This window comes from Ailuropoda melanoleuca, chromosome 15 (genome assembly GCF_002007445.2).
Source record: "Ailuropoda melanoleuca isolate Jingjing chromosome 15, ASM200744v2, whole genome shotgun sequence".
In the NCBI taxonomy this organism is placed as follows: Eukaryota; Metazoa; Chordata; class Mammalia; order Carnivora; family Ursidae; genus Ailuropoda; species Ailuropoda melanoleuca.
This window is the reverse complement of record NC_048232.1, coordinates 20,518,240-20,538,895: the sequence shown is the minus strand read 5'-3', so window position 1 is coordinate 20,538,895 and position 20,656 is coordinate 20,518,240. Positions and strand designations below refer to the sequence as shown.

The window sequence follows — 20,656 nt, the reverse complement described above, 5'->3', positions numbered from 1 at the left end:
TTAATTTGGGCTTTTGAGTTTATAGATGTTGGAATGACAGACCTTTGTGCTTTGATTTGTGTCTCTACTCAGCTTTGTTATCAGAACAGTTTTCTTTGGCTCATCAAAATAAAGCATTTATTTTCTAGACATTTGAAGGTAGCTCACATTTCACAAGAAGGCTTTAATTAAAATATGCCTGCATTTTTTAAAATTTTGCCTTATCTGTAAATACGAAGATATTAACTTTTAAAACATAGTTTTAATGAATAGTGATGGAGCAGCTGTAGAAAATTGACCTCTTGCCTCAAGACAAATAAAAATACACTTCACAAACATTTTCAGCTGCCTGTTTTTTTCTACCTCTGTAATTGACTCTAATTTGCTCTGCCTGCCCCTCTGAAACCTCAGAACTTCGAAATTGCTTTTCAATTTGCAGTCTAAGTTATAATGAGAGCCACACCACTCCAAGTGCAGGCTACGTGCTTGAGTCATATTGAGACTTCAGTTTTTTAAATTCTTTTATTATTTCAAGCTATCTTCATTACAAGATTATAAAATTATTTCCAACTGGGAGCTGATGCTCAAATGAATGGGTATTTTTCTAATAAGGAATAATAAGGTATCAAAAAGACAGTAAAAAATCAGATTAAAAAAAAACTTAGGTAACACCCCCAACTGACTAAGAAAATTCATGAAAGAAAGGGAAAATGGTGCCTTTATGATATTTTTTATTCTAAGGACGTTATGATTGCTATCTGAATCACAAAATATGAGCTTCGGTATATAAGTTGCTGGTGAGATCCCCATTTTACAGACTAATAAATGTAACAAGTTTTTAGGAGCCCACTCCCAGGCATTTGGAAAGGGTGGTAATAGGTATTGCACTTAATTTGGGCAATTCTGTCTAAACCAGGCAGTCTGTCTAATTTGTTAGAGTTTATTTTTACAACCCCCAAAGTTAGGTCTCTCTGCTTCCCTGCTCCTTGGCAAGCTCCTGCTCCCCACCCTCCCCCCAAGTAGTGCGTGTAGAGGGCTCTGGAAAAGAGTGTGGGGAGAGACATGTACAATCTCGATGACCTTTCTTTTTTTTTTTTTTTTTAAAGATTTTATTTATTTATTTGACAGAGACAGCCAGCAAGAGAGGGAACACAAGCAGGGAGAGTGGGAGAGGAAGAAGCAGGCTCCTAGCGGAGGAGCCTGATGTGGGGCTCTATCCCAGAACACTGGGATCACGCCCTGAGCCGAAGGCAGACGCTTAAGGACTGCGCCACCCAGGTGCCCCTTGATGACCTTTCCTAGGTCACACTATGGAAAATATTTTCTTAGAAACACACCCGAGGTCATTTTGTATACCTTTGGGGAGAACCAGTGGAAGTTCTGGTTCACATTTAAATGACCCTTGTTTGTGGAACCCAGACAGAAGGCATTTGAACTTCCAGCTGTGAATTTGTTCCCATAGCTCTGGGAACACCATTACTCATAGAAGTAGTAATTTCAGTTTTCTACCTGTTCACTTCCGAAAGTGAATCCTAGGACAGAAAAGTTCAAAGAAATGTATTTGGTGGGTGGGATCCTTCTATGCTTCTGAGCCATAGTGTCACAAAGGAATTTTGTTTTTTTTGGATGAGTCCAGTAAGTGGAAAGTATCTGTCTTCGGACACTGATATGAAGGGGTATATGGAGGAGTAAGAAGACTTCTTTTTTAAAAAAGATTTTATTTATCTGTTTGAGAGAGAGATCAAGAAAGAGAGCACAAGTAGGGGAGAGGGAGAAGCAGTCTTCCTGCTGAGCAGGGAGCCCTATGGGGGAGTCGATCCCAGGACCCCAGGGGATCATGGCCTGAGCCAAAGGCAGACGCTTAACCAGCTGAGCCACCGGGCACCCCAGAAGAAGACATTTTTAACATTAATGGTGAACTTTTATAATAGTGAAGTCAGGAACCTTTTGTAGACCAGAAGCAAGCGTGAAATTTGTAGAATCTAGGGAATCTGATTTGACATATTTATTATTTGATTTCCCTAAGAAATTAATTAAAATTAAAAGAGTATCCAAAGCAATAGTCATGTCAAGTTATGCATCAAGTTCTTTTGCCAATCGGGTCCTTACTGCTCTTGAGTCCTTTGGGTTTATCTTGCTCAGGTTTATCACCCTGCAGCTTACTACCCACTTTTTTTATTATCAAATTATATTTTAAAATATGCAAACTCATATTTAAGTGGTAGGAAGGTTGTGGAGGAGATAAAGTAAGCCCACTTCAATCTGTGTTTTGAGATTTTTAAAGAGGAATAAATTGCCTTTATTTATTTATTTATTTATTTATTTATTTATTTATTTATTCATTGAAGAGAGAGCGCATGCGTCAGCCTGGGGATAGGGGGCCGAAGGGAGAGGAAATCTTAAGCAGGCTCTTCCTCGACTGGGGGCTGAATGTCACCATCAGTGATCATGACCTGAGCCGAAATCAAGAGTCTGATGCTTATCCCACTGAGTTCCCAGGTGCCCCAAGATAAATGACCTTTCAAGATCATTATCACTCTCACCATCTCCTGTCTTGCCCGATCACAGATGGATGTGCTGCTCTGAAAACAGCTCCCACGCAGTACCTTTATGCCCAGCAGCATAGCCTGCGGATTCACGTGCTGGGTGCCTCCTATTTCATCTGAATATGGCATAATTTGTAGTGAATTGTTTATCACAATCAGAATAAATATCTCAGTGTCTCCATGGAAGAGGTTTTCCTTTTTTGGTTTTCTTTTGGCAGGGGTGGGGGGGGTCTTTTTGTTTTATTCTTGACTGAATGAAAACAAATTACTAATTATGTATTAGTCTGGGAACATAGCATTTAGGCTGAATATATCTGAATTAATTGTCATTATTAAACCTCACAATTTATGAACATAGTCTTTGCTTGATTTAAAAATCATATAAAGTAGTGGAGTTTATTTTTTACATGTTGCAGTGTGAAATGACCTGGTGGTAACACCTCAAAATCTTAATTTCAGAATCATTATCAGATGGGTCTTATTTATTCCTTGTCCAGTAGCTATTTATTATGCCTACTTTTTTGCAGCTTAATTGCAAACTCTGTTTTCTTGCCAGTATGAATTCAGTGTTATATCTGCAGGAGTGATAACCACTGCAATTGGCAGACCTGACCCCCAAAAAGCAAACCTATGTTTTACAGCATGGGAGATGTGTTGAATGGGATAGTACGTTTGAGTGTTTCTCTGAGGAGAAGAATCAAGATACCTTTAGTGAGTTGGTCCGTATTTTAAAAGGGAAAGTCCACATCAATTTTACTATACTATATGTTAATCATATTTTTCATAAAGGAAAACTTGGACTTTTGCTTTAATAAATAATTGCGTTGTGAATCAATTTTGTGTCCTTCCAGGATACTGTTTATGATTCATTGCGATTTCATAGAGCTTTGAAGAATAGTTACTTTCCCTTTTTTGAAATGACAAGGAATGTCAGAAGAATGATAACTTTTCACTGCTAACGGGTCTTTCCAAATTTAGATTGCGCTTATCGAAATCATAGCTGATGTAATTGTAGCAGACCATGGTGCAAATTCAATTAAACATGCGTTTAATAATTTATTCTAAACATCTATTTAATTATCCCCCTTTTTAAAAAGATAAGGAATCTTTTAGAAATGTTTGGCACAATGGAAGACTGGAAATTTCGGTGGATTTTTTTTTTTTTTTTTTAAGTAAGCTCTATGTCCGGTGTGGGGCCTGAACTCATGCTCCTCAGGTGGACATCTTATGAAGTTGCTGTGAATTTTACCTTATAGGCTGTCAGGTGCTCCAAAGGATCATAGGGTCAGCCAATCCCACTGTCTGAATTTTATATTAGAAGTAACTCAAGTGAGTTGCCTGAGCGAGACAGGCTGGGTTATTTTGCCCAATCTCACTAAGCCTCGATTTCCTTATCTGGAAAATGGGGATAATAGTAGTATCTACTTCATTCTGTTGCCAAGATCAGGTAAGATGCTCTCCCTGAAGTGCTTAATGCGATGCTTGGCAGGTGTCCGCGAAGTCTGAGCAGCAAGGTTAATACCAAGCATTAAAGTGCATTAGGCAAAGCTGAGCGGAGACCTCAGCAGCTCTCCGCATTCTCCTCCTTCACCACCCCATGCCCATCAGTCTTCTCCCCTCTACACACATTCTCTCTGCTCTCCCCCACTCTTGGGCACTTGGTACTAACCCCTGGTACTAACCCTCCTCGCACCCCTTTGCCCTGGTTTCTATTGAGACTGACAACAAAGCTGCTTTTTTTGGTGTCTTATGTTGGGCCGCAGCATCGTCCATATTGATGCCCAGTGGCTAAGCAGAAAAGCAGAGCTGGTCCACACCTGTCTGTTTTGGGGGTGACTGACATGGCATAAACGGAAGTCAGGCTCTTCCCAGGGTCCTGGGAGACACATCCTACAGCCTGGGGGTATTTACAATACTTTAAATGCCCTTGAGCTTTATAAGGGCTATGAATATGACTGTCAGCACATATACAAAATGAAAAAATATTTGCCAAAATGGTTTGACAACTTTGAAGTACTCATAAGTATAAAGTGGTATTGCACTTCCGTTGTGAGAGGCTATTAAGTATTTGCAACCCGAGGAACCTTAAATGTGGCCTTAATAATATAACTAGTGCTTTCAGTGTACTGTTAACCTAATAAAATTTTAATAAGCTCCAAAACCTCTTTTATCTCCATAAATTTAAAGCTACTTAGATTTCATAATGTATGCTTACTTTTATGGGAGATGTGCGTCATTCCTTCCTTCCAACTAGTAGTGGTGGACAAAATTGTTTTATTTCCTTTCATGGGTACTATGTAGCATATATCAATATAGCTATGTATGTGTGTTCCCTATGTAAGTATCTATAAAGAAAGAAAAAAGTGCTAATGCCTTGTTAAATACTAATGATAGCAAATGTAAACTAGTGATGGTAACACTGAGTTTTGCTACCTGTTTCGGGGTGGGCAATATGGAATGGTTGGGCTAGATAGAAATGCCAAACTAATAAAGTTTTCTCACACTGAAGATTTTGAAACCCAAGAATTTTGTCCTGAAATAGTGTTCACAACCCAAATCTGTGTGTGGAATATAGAAACTAACAAATAGGATTAACTTAACCTTATTCAAGATGGTAGCTCATTGTCATTACCTCCATGAGCTCAAGAATGTGAGCTAGAAACAAGGGTATATTTTTATTTGTGTAGTGTCAGACTAAAGGAGAGGTTATCCAGAAAGTTAAATAGCCTTTCAGTTTTTGGATAGCCTTATAATTAATACATTTTGGTGAAACCGATGAATATTGTGTACAGGCGAGCTTATAGAAGAAGATAATATAGGTGCTCATGGGCACATTATTGAAAAATGGTGTTTACTAATTAAAAGCTTTTAAATGGCAGATCCTCTGGTTTGTGAAGTGTTTGTTTACAGGTCATGAAATCTAGCTACTCGTAATCTGACCAAGTGGTTTGGGGAGAATTTCTGGGAAAACAGAAACCCAAAGGAAATGTGAAGCCATCATGAATGAAAGATAAAACGCCCGTGACGTAGCCACCTGATATAACTTAGAATGGGGCTGCTGCTCGATTATAAAGAGGTAGATATACCAGGACACATTGTACTCTGCAAAATGAGAGCCTAGGCTGGGATCTCTAAGATTCTCTTTCAATTTCATGATTTTATGAGTCTATGTAAAGCAAGGAGTGAGTATAATCACAGTTCATTTCTTTTTTTCTTCTCTAATAATGAGGGCGAAACATTTCCCACATCCTGGAGTCTTCTGATTTGTGAATCTAGGACTTGTAGCAATAACTAAAAGTATGCATTTTCCAGATGTTTAAATGAAAGTCACATCTCTCCATCTGTCAAGAGCCACATCGGGCTCCCCTCCCTTGCAGAAGCCGTCGGCACCTGCCATGGCGGCTCCCTGCTCACGGTTCCCGTAGTCCTGTCTGGACTCCAGCATTTCTTCTCTCTGCTGCTTTGTGCCTCACCCTGTGCGTGGGTGCTGCCTCCATCAGCGACAGTGAAGTGTTTTGTGCTGACTTTCCATTTCCGAGTGGTCACCCCGGAACTCCATTGCTCTTTATGTCACATGTGACTAGTGAAAACCTCGGACCTGAAGGACCCTGGCCATCCTCCGCCTCTGCACTACACCCTGAGGCCCAGCTCTGCCCAGGGTGTCCCTCCACGGGCTTATGAACCATCACAGGCTACAGACAGACTCCCCTCGGCCCCAGAGCCCAGCCGTGTGCTCCTCTGGGAACTTGTTCTCCCACATTCTGTGGTCACTCTTTCCAGTTCTCTGTGTTCTCTCCAAGCCTTTGAGCACCACCCCGCTCGCCCCCAGCCTGCCTCTCACTACCCCCCCAACCCCCAACCCATGGCCACAGTTCCTCCTTCCCAGGGAGAAGAGTTCCCAGATTCGGCTGCTTCCACACAACCCTGTCCCTTTCCTTCTCTGGCTGGAGGAGTTGCCTCCCCACAGCCCATTTCATTTACACCTTGGATCCCACCCGCTCCCACCGTAGAAGTGCTCTAGAAGCAATGTCCCTTCTCTCAGGCATCTCCTCTATCCCTCATCCCTCTGCCTGCCTCTCTCTCTCTCTCTCTCTCCTTCTATCCTAGATTTAGAAACCAGCCAGATTCAGCATCTGCCTTCTCTCCCCTTGCCTGCCCCCCTCAGCTTCTCTGGTTTCCACTGCTCCCCTCCATCAGAACCCTTCACGCTAAGGCTGCCAAGACCCCACGGTGCTCAGTCCAGTGAGACTTCCCACCTCATCAAAGCGGTCAACACTATTCTTGTCCTGTTTTGTTCTTCACTCCTTCCTCCCTCATGTCCTTGAGGGGACACCGTGCTTCCCTTTCTCCTTCGCAGGCTCATCCTCCTCTCCATGCTATTAACCGTTGATGTTCCTCAGGACTGCTTCTCGGCCCTCCTGTCCTCTCTGTCCACTCTCGGGCTTATTTCATTGACTCCCATGGAAGAACTATCTTATGTACAGATAATGCATATTTTTGTGTCCCGCCCCTGCCTCCCCTGGGAACTTCAGATCCACATGTCCACCTGCCTACTGACATCAACATTGAAGATGTCTAACGAGCACATCAAATTTAACACAGTTCAAAACTGAACTCTTCCCTTAAAATGCTCTGACTCAGTAAATGGAATCATAGTCTGTCCTGTCACTCAAGTCCATGTTTTTACCATCTCAGCGTCTCTGGAATCTACTTTCTTTGTCTCTGTTGTTTCCATGCTGTGCCAGGCTTCTGGCCCCTGCTGGAGTTCCACTGTAGCCTCTGAGGGTCCTTGGAGGCGTGCTGTTCAGCCCCATCCTATCACGTGCCCTCTTGATTTTTTGCATTCCTAACATGTTAACCTTTTATTTCTCTAGTTAACTATCCCCCCCTCCTGCCACAGGGCCTTTGCACCTGTGACCTGCTTCCTGGAATCCTCCCCACCTGCCTTCTGCTCAAGTCTAGCTCCTCCTTTAGTCATTCCTGCCCTTGTCTAAGCTCTGTCATGCTTGCTCCTAGCCTGCTGTCCTCTCTCCCGACACTTATCACTGTTGGAATTTTACATTTGTGCACTTCTTCAGTTAATGCGCGTGCCCCTCTAGACTGTAAGCATCGTGAGGGTGAACACTGGTGTTTGTGCAGTGCCCAGCCCAGAGTGGACACTCACGTGTTGCTTTCATGAAAGGATGGGTGGTGGGTGAGTGCACATCGGCAAATTTCCAAATCACACATTCCATTTTGGCTGAAAGGTTTTCATATTTTTTTCCACAAAATTTTTTTCCAGAGCGGGAACTCTATAAAGCAGAAAGGATTCACAAGTTTCCTTTCTTGCTTTCTTTCTAAAGAAGATACTGTTGCCAATCCAGATCCCAACAGCATGAGCTGTAGGAATTCAGGGGTTTGGTTGCTCCTATTTCAAACTGGATTTTGCTTTCTCGGTGATCACTCAGAGCCTGCATTGTGCTGGGAATAATTTATTATGTTCTCTCTGACTTTTTTCTGTATAATTTGGGGAAGGTGACAGGAAGTGATCACTCTTCCACTTCCCCTTGCCACCCGTAACCGTCCTCTGGTTTTATTTACACTCTTGTTTCCACAAGATACAGAAAAACTGATTGGTCATCCAGCTTCGTTCTCACAGCGCTTGTCACAAAACTTGGTTTTTAGTTCTGATTCTCTTGTTTTCAAACTTGGATATTCCAGTGCTAGTATAGATATATATTTTTTAATTTTTCACAGATATACTGAGAATGATTTAATATTTAAGATACTTGGGCAAAATGAATAGGAGAGAATATATGATTTTAAATTAGCCTCGCATTTTTGTTAAGTGGCAGCTTCATACATTTTTATGGATCATAACGTGAAGGAGATTTTAATAATATAGTATAGAGTAGACTAAAAGCAATCCCTGATTAAGTTATTGAAATAATTTGAAAGGAACGGAATTGTAATTTGGCCTTGGACAAATGCAGTTGAACCGCAAAATACTTGTAGAGATGATCAGTTTACACAGGTTAAGGATTAAGTGCTGGTTGTAACCAAGCTCGTTTGGGATGAATCTGAAGTGCTTGTAGGCTATGATCCATTGCAATGAATTTTAAGGGATTATTCTGATGATTTTAGTCTATAATTAGATTATATCATTTGCTGTTTTAAACATCTGCTGTTTATCTCTGGGCTTTCCAAACTCTGCCAGGATGCCGGAGGGCATTGCAGCAAATTTACCAGGAGTGCCAGAGGATATTTTCAAATTTCGAGAGAAATGTGGCGATCCTCAGCATCTGTAAGATAGCATGCAAACGACTAGCTTGAGGGAGTTCGCAATTCGACTTAGATTGTACCGCATTCCTTTCAAAGACATGATATCTTTGGGAAGCTGGGTGCTGAGAAGTTGTGTTTAAAAAAAAAACAAAAACAAACAAGTGCCACACGAAAATCAAAGTGGATCAGGAAATACCCAGGAAATGCCGGTGGTGGTATCTAATCCGATCATAAGGTTTGAGAATCTGCAGCGCCCAACATTGTGTGTGTGTGTGTGTGTGTGTGTGTGTGTGTGTGTGTGTGTGTGTATGTTATAAATAGCCTGATAGTTGGCATATATTTTTTTCCATTTTGTCGTTTTTAAAAAATTATTAAAGCACCCAGTTTTAACGTGCTTCAGAAAGCAAAAGCATAAGAAGGAATTCTCCCCCACCTTGGGTGATGGCAGCTCAGTTCCCCTAATTGCTCAGGCCAAGGCCTTGGACTTGGTCTTGGCTTCTGTCTTTCTCACACCCCACATCCAGAACTTCAGGAAATCATGTTGGCTCCACTTTCAGTAAATATCCCTTTTCCTACCTACACTGCTGTCATTGCTTCCTGCTTCTATAATTGTGCCCGCCCCCACCCCTCCAGTAATCTTTTTAAACCCTAAGTTGAATGATGTCATCACTCTACCACCCAGAACCTTGCAACAGCTCCCATATCGTTTGGAATGAAAGCCAGTGTTTTCAGTGATCTCAACTCTTGACTAGTTTGTTTCTCTTCTCAGGTTATCTGCTCCCACCACAGGGGTCTCCATGTCCCAAGTGTACTGGGCACACCCTGCCCCAGGGCCTTTGCATTAGAATGCTAAACCTCTTTTCTCTTCCAAACCTTGACTTACTCCAACCCTCCTGATTTAAAATACTTTGATGACCCTCACCCATGCAGTGACAGGCTTTCCCTACCCTTTCATACTGCTCTTTTTATTTTTTTTTGTAGTTTTCTAACATAGTAGATAATTTATGTCTAACATAGTAATTTACTAAGTGTATCTTTTATTTTTTGACTCTTCCCAGTCAAATCTAAGCTTCAGGAGGGCAGGCATCTTAATCTGTTTTCAATCACTTATCCCAAGCATCTGGAAGACTACTTGGCAGTCATAGGTGTATATCCTATATTGAATGAATGATGTTCAAGAAATTGTTTAAAAATCTACGTCTGGGATACCTGAGTGGTTCAGGCAGTTAAGCGTCTGTCTTTGGCTCAGGTCATGATCCCAGGACCTTGGGATCTAGTCCCACATCAGGCTCCTTGCTCAGCAGGGAGCCTGCTTCTCCCTCTGCCTGCGTTGCCCCTGCTTGTGCTCTCTCCCTCCCTCCCTCCCTCTCTCCTTCTCTCTGACAAATAAATAAATAAAGTCTTAAAAAATAATAAAAATAAAAATCTACTTCTTTCTTAATTTTCTGGCTGTTTGAACTATCCAGAAGGCATATTCAGCTCTTCTTCTGTAATAATGGGTTGCCCATTTTCCTTGAGGCTCTAACGGTTTTCTGTATACTTCCAGGCTAATTAGGTAGTTAAAATATGAATCCTATCTTCCTGACTAATTGAACCTTTTATCATATGTACAGACCTTCTTTATTCTTAATAATGCTTTTGTCTTAAAGCTATTAGTTTATCATGCTAGTAAAGGTCAACTAGCTTCCCAGTAATTTTTGGGACGGTTTAATATGTTTTTTCTGTTCCTTTCCACCTTTTTGAGTTATGTTTTAGCTCATATAGCTTGCATATAGCTCATAGTTTTTAATTCATTTTGACAGTCTTTTTAACTGCTAGTCTGTGTATGCTTATTGGAATTATGTGTATATCCAGATGAATTTCTACCATTTACTTTCTCTTTGTCCCATTTTTGGCAGTGTTTATATTTTCTTCTTTGCTCTCTTTTTTAAAATAATGAATTTTATTTGTTTTCTTATTCTGTTTTTCCCCTTCTACTAGTTTGGAAGTTAGATACTCTGGTTCTGTTCTTTTAATGTTTGTCTTTTAAATGTTATCATAATACTTAAGTTATATCTTACCCTCCTGAATAATACAAGGGCACTGTGACTTTGTCTGCTTCCCAACTTACATGCTGTTGTTATTCAGTGTTTATTTCTGTACATGGTCATCCCATGAATTAAGCGTTATTACTTTATAGAGGTGATGTTTACTTGTATTTATCCTCGTATTTGCCAATTTATTTGCGAATTCTTTTTGTATCTCAGATACATACCGTTTACTTTCTTTCTGAATTATGTCCTTACAATCTAAATAATATGCTTCTAAAACTCATCTGTTTCCTTAGTGGGGTCCTTTGTTGCTAAGTTCTCGGTTTTGTTTCTATGAAAAAGCCTTTATTTTGCTCTCATTTTTGGGGAGGTAGTTTTAGTGGGTCTATCCCACATATGTTTGTTTGGTACCACGAAGCAGTGAATTTTGACGCTGCCTTTCTGGAGAGAGCACAGATCCTGAGGGTTAGGGGCTCTGTCCCACAGACTGCCCTCCCTTCAGACGCCAACTACAAGCCCAGGCTGTCCCCTGTGCTTCTCACCTACTGGCTCTAACTCAGAGGTTCCACGACCTCCTCCTCGGGTTTGATGAATTTGCTAGAGTGGCTCACAGAACTCAGAGAAAACCTTTATGCACATTTACCGCTTTACTGTAGTGGATATTATAAGAGATGCAGATGAACAGCCAGGTGAAGAGGTACATAGGCCGAGGCCCAAAAGGGTCCTGAGCACAGAAGCTTCTGTCCCCATGGACCTGGGGTGTGCCATCCCCCTGGCATGTGGATGTGTTCACCAGCCCAGAAGCTCACCACTTCTTGTTCAAGAGTTTTTATGGAACTTAATCTCTAGCAACCTCCTTCCCCTTCCCTGAGGTCAGTGAGCAGGGCTGAACGTGCCAAAGCTGTACTTAATGGTCATTCTGGTGACAGCCCCGCCCTGAGTCACCTCATTGCCATAAATTCAGGGGTGCTCATAAAGGGCACCTTATGAACGGCAGAAGATATTCCTGGCACTCTGGAAATTCCAAGGCTTTTAGATTCATGCCAGGAACCCAGATAGTAGACCAGAAATATATTATACCACAGTATACAGTTCATGTAGGCAGTCATTTTTCACTTTGAAGATACACCACTGTCTTTGGGCTGCCAGTTTTGCTGTTGAGAAGTTAGCTGTCGGTCTGGTTGTCATTCCTTCTTTGTGTTCTGTCTTTTCCCTCTGGCCACTTTTCTTCTCTTTGATTTTGGTATCTTCGGTTTAACTACAGTGTATCTAGGTGTGGATTTCTTCTTAGACTATTTTTGTGTACATTGCATGTTATGTATCTATAGATTTATAACCTCCATCAGTGGTGGGAAATTCTCAGCCATTTATTTTGAAATTGTCTTTTCCCCATACTCTGTTCCCTTCCTCTAACATTTCATGTAATCTCACTCCAAATCCCCTGTCGTAAACATTCTTCTTCTCCTTTTTTTTTTTTCTTCCTTAATCATTCTTTATATATTACATTTTCGTTCTTTGTTTATTCTGGGTAACTTCCTCAGATCTCCCCTCCAGTTATCCAGTTTGTTGCTGAAGCCCTACATGAGGGGCTCTTTCTTCTAGTTTCTGTTCACCAATTATAGTTTTCGTTTTGTAAAAGTTTTATTGGATTCTCTTTCAACCTGACTGGTCATTTGGAAAGTCTCATAGTTTACTCATTGTTGCCAGTCCATCTTTTACTTCTTCATACATTTTACACACGGTTTTTGTTTTCTTTTCTGTATCCGATCATTCTAATAGCTGAAGTCATGAAAATAATTTCTTTTTCTGCTGAATCCCCCTCTCATTATCTTTGTGCACTCATGTTTGGTTGAACTGAATCTGTGAGACTCCTGGAGGCCTGCGTTGGGGATGCTTTTCCCCAGACACCATTTGCATTTACTTCCACCAGCTGTTGGGACTCCTTTTACTTCCTTCGAGGGTCCTCATTTAAGGTTTGAAGTGTTTGGTTGAGCTCCCCAGCTTTCCTTTGACCCACCTAACTGTCAGAATTGGTATTTATCTTCAGAGAAACAGCTCTATTCATGCTTGCTTGCTTGTCATCGCATTCCCCGTGGATTAAACTCTTTTTAGGAGAAGGAAGGCATCTTGAAGATTTTCTCTGCATTCTATGAACCCAGCAATCAAAGAACTCATTTTTTTCCTTTGTCTTCCTTTGTTTTGTTTTGTTTTGTTTTTATAACTGAGAACCCTTCTGAGAATCTTCAATTTACTGGAAGTATAAATCTCTAAAGTGGTTTTTATTAGTAGCAACAAGGGAGGTATAGCTTGGGAGCCAAGATAGAAAAAATAATTAACCAAGAGAAACTTCAACCTTTTCAAAGTCATATGTGAAAAGCTGTTCCTGCCATTCACTGGAACTCAGACAGAACTTGGTCCAACCCTTTGTTTTCTTCTCCTTTTTTTTTTTTTTTTTAAAGATTTTATTTATTTAATTATTTATTTTAGAAAGAGAGTATGAGCCGGGAAGGGCAGAGGGAGAGAGAGAAACCTAAGCAGGCCCCATGCCCAGCACAGAGCCCAGCGTGGGGCTCTGTCTCACGACCCCTGAGATCATGACTGGAGCCGAAACCAAAAGTCGGACACTCATCTGACAGACCCACCCAGGCGCCCGGGTGCAACCCTTTGTTTTCTGTAACCACATCTTTACTTCTGGTCTTGACCCCTTTCAAACCCATCTCCCTCTTACTTAGTCCCAGGGCCGTATGTCTCTATCCCCTCCTTCATGAAGGCTGCTCTCTTGGTAAATTCATGCCTTGCCCCAAAACTTATTTTTAAACGTAGTTCCTGTAAGAAAGATAAAGGTCACATGAATGACAGTGTGGCTTTTTGAGTACCCAGACGTTCAAAGAAATGGTCACATTTGTTAATTCAACAAATATTTATGTCAGAAGTTTAAAAGCCCTCTTTCTCAGATAGTGTTTTCTTTACGGGGAGTAGTTGTCCCGGGCATGTGGTCAAAGGAGCTCTGGGCTGAGGCACTGGAGGGGCAGCGGGAAGATAAACGAGAGAAGCAGGGACAGCTGGCCATGAGGGTTCACCCTCCAGGATTCCTCCCTTGCCACTGTCCCCCGGAGGCCCCTGCAAGCCCAGCAGCGGACCCAGATGAGCCGTGGGAGTTGGGGCTAGATGTGAGGTGAAGGCAGTGGCGAGGCCTGAAGGGGTAGTGAGGAGGGCAACAAGAGAGACGGATTGGGATAGGAGCAGGAGGAAGGTGGGTGGGAGGTTCTTGTGTCTGCTGGGTTTTCTTCCCGAGCTCCGTGTTCAAGTGAAGCACATTCCACGTAGATAGTAATAACCTGTGCTGTTTATTTTGTATTTTTCTAGATCAATGAACTGAGCCATGTTCAAATCCCTGTTATGTTGATGCCAGATGACTTCAAAGCCTATTCAAAGATAAAGGTGGACAATCACCTTTTTAACAAGTAAGTACAAGTCCGGCCTTTTATAGGACTGACAGGGCTGCCAGGAGCATGATTTTTGTGAATTTCTATAATCACATTATTTTTCAATGGGTGGGAGTAAAGTTTTGCTGATGAAGTTAATCCTGTGATAAACATAACCATCTGTCATTTTCAGAAAAGCAACAGCAGGCCCTCTTGGGTAATATCCTTTTGCCATATGGCATATTGTTCTCTATGAATATCTTATATGTTAAAAGTGATATTCTCATTACAATTTAAATGTCTGAAGCTGTAAATTGCTTGGCATTTTTAGCAGCTATGGACCTCAGCTATCTTACACAAAACTCTAATAATGCCTACTTCACGAACAGGAATGACTCCTTCATAGAACAAAAAAGAATTAAGGTACATTTTTATAAAACCTAATTGGATGCCATGTTGGGCATTGAGACTCTTTCTCCTTCATTTGCATGTCATTTTAGATGTCATTATGGAGCACCTAATGTGTTAGATGTCCACTGAGAGCAGGGGGTACAAGGAAGTGTAAGAAACGGCCCTGCCCTCAGGGGGCTCACCAGCAGGTGGTTGGAACCTGACACATATACAAATTACTATAATTTGGTGTACAAAGTGCGACAGTAGAGGTGTGTGTGTGTGTGTGTGTGTACACACACGTACACAAAGGAGGAAACAATTCTGAATGAGTGGGATGAGCCTCCAAGAATTCCCTCCCACATGAGGGAATTACGAAATTTCTTAATGTGATCATTGTTCTGATGTGAAGTGCATGTGTTAATTCTCTTACTACTGTTTAGAGGTTGACCTTTTGGAGGGACTTTTCCTCTGTGAATTTAGAATGTCGTATTTATATGTAGCGTCAAATAGGTTGTTCAAGGACTGAGAGATAGTGTTGTTTTGCAAGCTTTAATCAGCAAGTCCCAGAGGAGAGGAGTGTGGGGAGCACACGTCTGTGACTCGCTCTGCTGCCCATCCCCAGCCTCCCAAGTTCTTTGCTGTCCCTTCACTGTTTCCCTTCTTGTGGCCCCTTCTCTTCCACTTCTTCGTCCTTGGGGAAGCGGCTGTAAGGAGTGGTCGGATTCGAATGGTCATCTAGTCCCAGGGCCCCTGGGTGGTGCTAGGAGATGAATGGGACCGGTCTGTGCCTGTGTCCCCTGGATTTACTGTGGGTCGTAGTCGATCCTATGAAGCACAGCCATGCCTTCTGGGCTCGGGGAATTGCAGGCACTTGGCTACACGTGGACCTAGATGGTGGCAGATTCAGGTCTGGTTAACATTTTGTACATTTAAACTTTATTCCACCATGTGACTGTTTCAGAGAAAACATGCCGAGCCACTTCAAGTTTAAGGAGTATTGCCCGATGGTTTTCCGTAACCTGAGGGAGAGGTTTGGCATCGACGATCAGGATTTCCAGGTGAGTTGCTTTTGTAACCTTTGCTTCAAATGGGATTTGCTCTGTAAAACAGGACTTGCATTTTTTTTTCATTTCAAGTAATTATATAATAGTAACTTTCGTTTTATATAAGAATGTTTCAGTGTGTTTTCTGAAGTCAAGGGCTCTTTCATTTAGGAGCCTCTCTACAGAATGATTTTAGCAGTCAGTAGGAAAAGATTATTGTTTGGGAAGAGAACACACGCGAGAGTTCTAGGTGACACTCTGATTTTGCAGCAAGTGTCCTGCCAGCAGAGCCTCCTTTGATTTCTGCCGTCAGACGTGTCAGCAGCCTGTGCTAGTGCGTATGTGTGTCTTGAATTCACATTTCCTGTATTTGCAGCGGCCACGAAGCAATCGTAGGAATTTTATTTTTGTTCTGATTGATCTGCTGCTTTTCAAATTGGCCGAACCTGACCCTTGCTCGCAGCATTTTGTCAGAGGCCACGCCTCGTGCGCTATGATGCGTCATGGTCTAGTGACCGCAGAGCTCTTGTCACCAGCAGGAGCCTGCCAGTCCTGGGAATGGCTTGGGGAGCACTGTCATCTGCTCTTGGTTCCCATAAAAATGTGCACCATTGCTTTTCTTCCTATATATGCCTCGTTCTCAAATTTGACATTTCCAGTTGAGATCCTGGTGCTGCCATAAGTGCTAATCCATGGTTCTTTCTCCTGGGAAAGGACCTGGCATCAGTTAGCTAGTCAGATTGGTAAAAACCAAGGATTTTTTTTTTTTAAAGATTTTATTTATTTGACAGAGAGATAGCCAGTGAGAGAGGGAACACAGCAGGGGAGTGGGAGAGGAAGAAGCAGGCTCATAGCGGAGGAGCCTGATGTGGGACTCGATCCCACAATGCCGGGATCACGCCCTGAGCTGAGGGCAGACGCTCAACCGCTGTGCCACCCAGGCGCCCCAAAACCAAGGATTTTTTTAAAAGATTTTATTTATTTATTTGAGAGAGAGAGAACATGAGTGGGGAGGAGGGACAGAGGGAGAGGGAGAAGCAGACTTCCAGCTGAGCAGGGAGCCCAAGGGAGGGGCTCGATTCCAGGACCCCGGGGGATCATGACCTGAGCCTAAGGCAGATGCTTAACCAACTGAGCCACCCAGGCGCCCCCCCCCCCAAGGATTTTTTTAGAAGGAGAAGATCTGAGTTAAGAGATGCAAGGGCTACTTTCTGGTCTTTTAGGACAGTCTATTCATTTTACTGTGAAAGCACTGAGCATTTTAAATCCCTTCACATCTAGTAAACACTTTCTTTCATTTGCCCTAAATCAGAGATTCTAATTTATCCTGCATTAAGTGCCATATTGCCATCCTGAGTGACCTTACAAGTTAAACACTGACATAGCTTACCCTGTATTTTCTCTTAAAGAATAGGGTCCCTAAGACAAATTGAGCTTAGTTTAGTACACTTCCCTAAAGATGTGTGGGTCTCTCCACCCTGCCCTGCCCTGTTATTGAGTTTTCAAGAATTTCTCGCATGCTCGCTCAGGCTTACAAGAAGCTTCCAAGTTGCCAGGTTTTGAATAAGCAATGCTAGCGAGGCTGCCGGTGACATTCTTTCCTCTGTGAACCAGGGCTGAGTTTTCCACAGAGGTGGGTTCTGAGCAGAGGCTTGGGTGCACCCCAGAGAGGGCTTGAAGAGGAGCGGAACAGAGTAGAGTGGGCGCTCGGTTTGCTTTTAAAAAAACTGGTGGAGCCAGCGCTCAGATTTGGGCCGCATGTGTAAGAGAAAGAATTTCAGTCAAACTTAGACTTGGAATTTACTGCTGAAAAAATAAGTCACTTTTTTAAAATTTATTTATTTAAAAAGATTTTATTTATTTATTTATTTGAGAGAGAGAGAGTGAGCAAGCACAAGAGCAGGGGGAGGGAGGGGCGCCTGGGTGGCACAGCGGTTAAGCGTCTGCCTTCGGCTCAGGGCGTGATCCTGACATTATGGGATCGAGCCCCACAGCAGGCTCCTCCGCTATGAGCCTGCTTCTTCCTTTCCCTCTCCCCCTGCTTGTGTTCCCTCTCTCGCTGGCTGTCTCCATCTCTGTCGAATAAAAAAAATCTTTAAAAAAAAAAAAAGCAGGGGGAGGGAGAAGCAGACTCCCCACTGAGCAGGAAGCCCAACGACATGGGGCTTGATCCCAGGACCCCAGGATCACAACCTGAGCTGAAGGCAGATGCTTAACTGACTGAGCCACCCAGGCACCCCAATAAGTCACTTTTAAAGAATAAATTTTGGAATAGTAAAAAAGGTTTGTATAAAATAAAAAAAGGAATGACTCTACGTTAAGAACTGCTTAATACATTTAAAGAGGCCCTATGAAAATAAACAGTACTTTAAAGGAGTGAATAGCTGACAGCTTTGGTGTCCTAAGAAAATCTCCTCTGCCTGATTCCCCTGTTTTTTTGTTTTTGTTTTTGTTTTTGTTTTATTTATTCGACAGAGATAGAGACAGCCAGTGAGAGAGGTAACACAAGCAGGGGGAGTGGGAGAGGAAGAAGCAGGCTCCCAGTGGAAGAGCCTGATGTGGGGCTCGATCCCATAACGCCGGGATCACGCCCTGAGCTGAAGGCAGATGCTTAACTGCTGTGCCACCCAGGCGCCCCCTGATTCCCCTGTTAAACTCGTGTGTTCCTCCCTCTGTCCCTCCCTCTGTCCCTCTTCCTTTTTTTTTTTTTTTTTAAATCAGCTACACTGGCATTTCACAGAAACTGGCTTTTGAGAGCCTATAGTACAGAATATTGTTAGGTTCCTCAATTCATTACCAAAATGAAATTCTAAATGTCTTCCCAGAATTAGCCCTGTTAAGTGAGATCTGAAATGGACCCTTTACAGCCTGAAATCTGTACTGCAACAGATGAAAGTAGTTTCTAGAATTTCCCAAAATGACCAGTTTAGTTGTGGAAATACCAAGATATGAGCCAGTTTTCCTTCACCTTTCTTCCCCCCTAAAAACAAAACCATGTAACTTGATATTTAAGTAAGTGCAAATTGCTGAGTACAAACTTCAAAGGCAAATCAGGCAAGTAGAGGATGATTCACATAACTAATTGGCAAGTCTCTGAAGGTCTTAGCAGGAGAGATCAGTATAGAGAGCCGGTGTGAGTATAATTAATCATTTGAACACCACTCCTTTCCTCAGCTATGCCCAGTGCTTTTGGCATTTAAATTGCTGCTTTCTCTTTGGCAACTGTATTTCTATTAAAAAAAAAAAAAAGAAAAGAAAAGAAAAGAAAAGGTGGGTGTTTAGTAACTTTAGTAAACCAGAGATATATGCTGGTTTCCTTCCCCAGTCCCATGTTCCTTTCCCAAGATCTCTACCTTTAAGAAAATTTTCCGTAGGGGTAGACCTCGGAGTTGAAACTGAAGATGAGATCATAAATGTGGGGCTCCACTCCCCACTTTGTTGGCTACTTGGTTTGGAAAAATGGAGGAAGTGTGCCAGCTCCGGCTCTGAGTTTGTACCTTGAGGGCCACTGGGCATTACCGGGGTGGGGGTGGAGGTGCTGTGGTCCTGGGAAGGTCCTGGGAAGCCCAGCAGTGGGCATAGGCCAGGACTAGAGGGACTGATATCCCAGCTGCTGGGCACATCAACTCACCACTGCCCAGACATTGCATTGATTACACATAACGTGTGATCGGTTGACATATGTAGTACCAAATTAAATACTCTTTCTCAATCTGATTTCAAAAGCGGGATCAGACGATGGCACCACATTGCTAGAAGGGACCAGGCCTCACACTGCTTTGCTTTGCCGTGATGTGTTTGCTTTTCTGAAGTGCCTGCTTATTGGACGAGCGGCTTTAAATCAATGTGGCGATAAGGAGCTCGGCTGTCTGGTTCATTTAGTATTCAGACCTTCACATGGAATCGAAGGGATAAATGCTGTCGACCTGCCTTGTGTGTGTGAATGCCTTTTTGCTCCACCTGAAAAAAGTCAGTATTGATGAATCTGATAAAAGTAAACATGGTAATTAGCCTACCTAATTGACCTCTATCAGCAAACTTCAAATTCTTGAAAAGAATTGAAGAGCATTCCTACCATAAACCTTTGCATCTTTTCCCCTGGTTTTGGTTTCTTGAATATCCTTTAAAAATAAAACTTCTTTTTTTGCTGTTAAAGACAAATTCAAACAGAGGTTCTAGAATATTCATCATTAATAACAGTATCACTTGGGGCGCCTGGGTGGCACAGCGGTTAGGCGTCTGCCTTTGGCTCAGGGCGTGATCCCGGCGTTATGGGATAGAGCCCCATGTCAGGCTCTTCTGCTGTGAGCCTGCTTCTTCCTCTCCCACTCCCCCTGCTTGTGTTCCCTTTCTCGCTGGCTGTCTCTATCTCTGTCGAATAAATAAATAAAATCTTTAAAAAAAAATACTATTAAAAAAAAAAATAACAGTATCACTTAACATACACACACACACACACACACACCTACCTCTGTGTAGGTATGTCCAGTGCTTCCAGATTCAGAACTTTCTCCACTTTATTATTGTGTCTTAAAATTACTTCATTGGTTTGTAAGAGGCTCAGTTTTGAATTATGTTCTTCTGATGGTTGTTGGGCCAACGTGACTCTGCATTGCCATATTTTAAGATGAGGCATCTTTGAAGATAAGTGCACCCATGGAGGTCTCCACTATTCCTGATACTGTTTCTGCCTCTGCTGCCCCCCCCCAAAGCTCCGGTCCCCCTTCGGTGGAGGATTTTATGCACGATTACCACTCGGTGTGTGTTATTTGTACCTATTGCATTTCAGGCTCTGCACAAGACATTATAGGGGATGCAGAAGGGAAGAAAGGGCAAAGGAACTCCCTTTTGTTTGCTTGTTTGTTTGTTTTAGCTCTTCTATATCAGATTCGTATGAGTTGCCAATGAGATTTACAGAAACCCAGACATCTTGATGTTTACTCTTCTCCAAGCAAATCTGCATCCCTCTTTCCAGTCTC

The 20,656-nt window shown here is 42.4% G+C and overlaps 1 protein-coding gene across 1 annotated transcript in view; it reads left to right on the top strand.

The window, feature by feature from the left end:
• PIP4K2A (phosphatidylinositol-5-phosphate 4-kinase type 2 alpha) overlaps positions 1–20,656 on the top strand; it is a 183,485-nt gene that overhangs the window by 92,015 nt on the left and 70,814 nt on the right. Inside the window, exons 2-3 of the mRNA XM_002913152.4 lie at positions 14,183–14,280; positions 15,596–15,692. Of these exons, the coding sequence (XP_002913198.1) occupies positions 14,183–14,280; positions 15,596–15,692 (195 nt within the window). The remainder of the gene's footprint in view (positions 1–14,182; positions 14,281–15,595; positions 15,693–20,656) is intronic.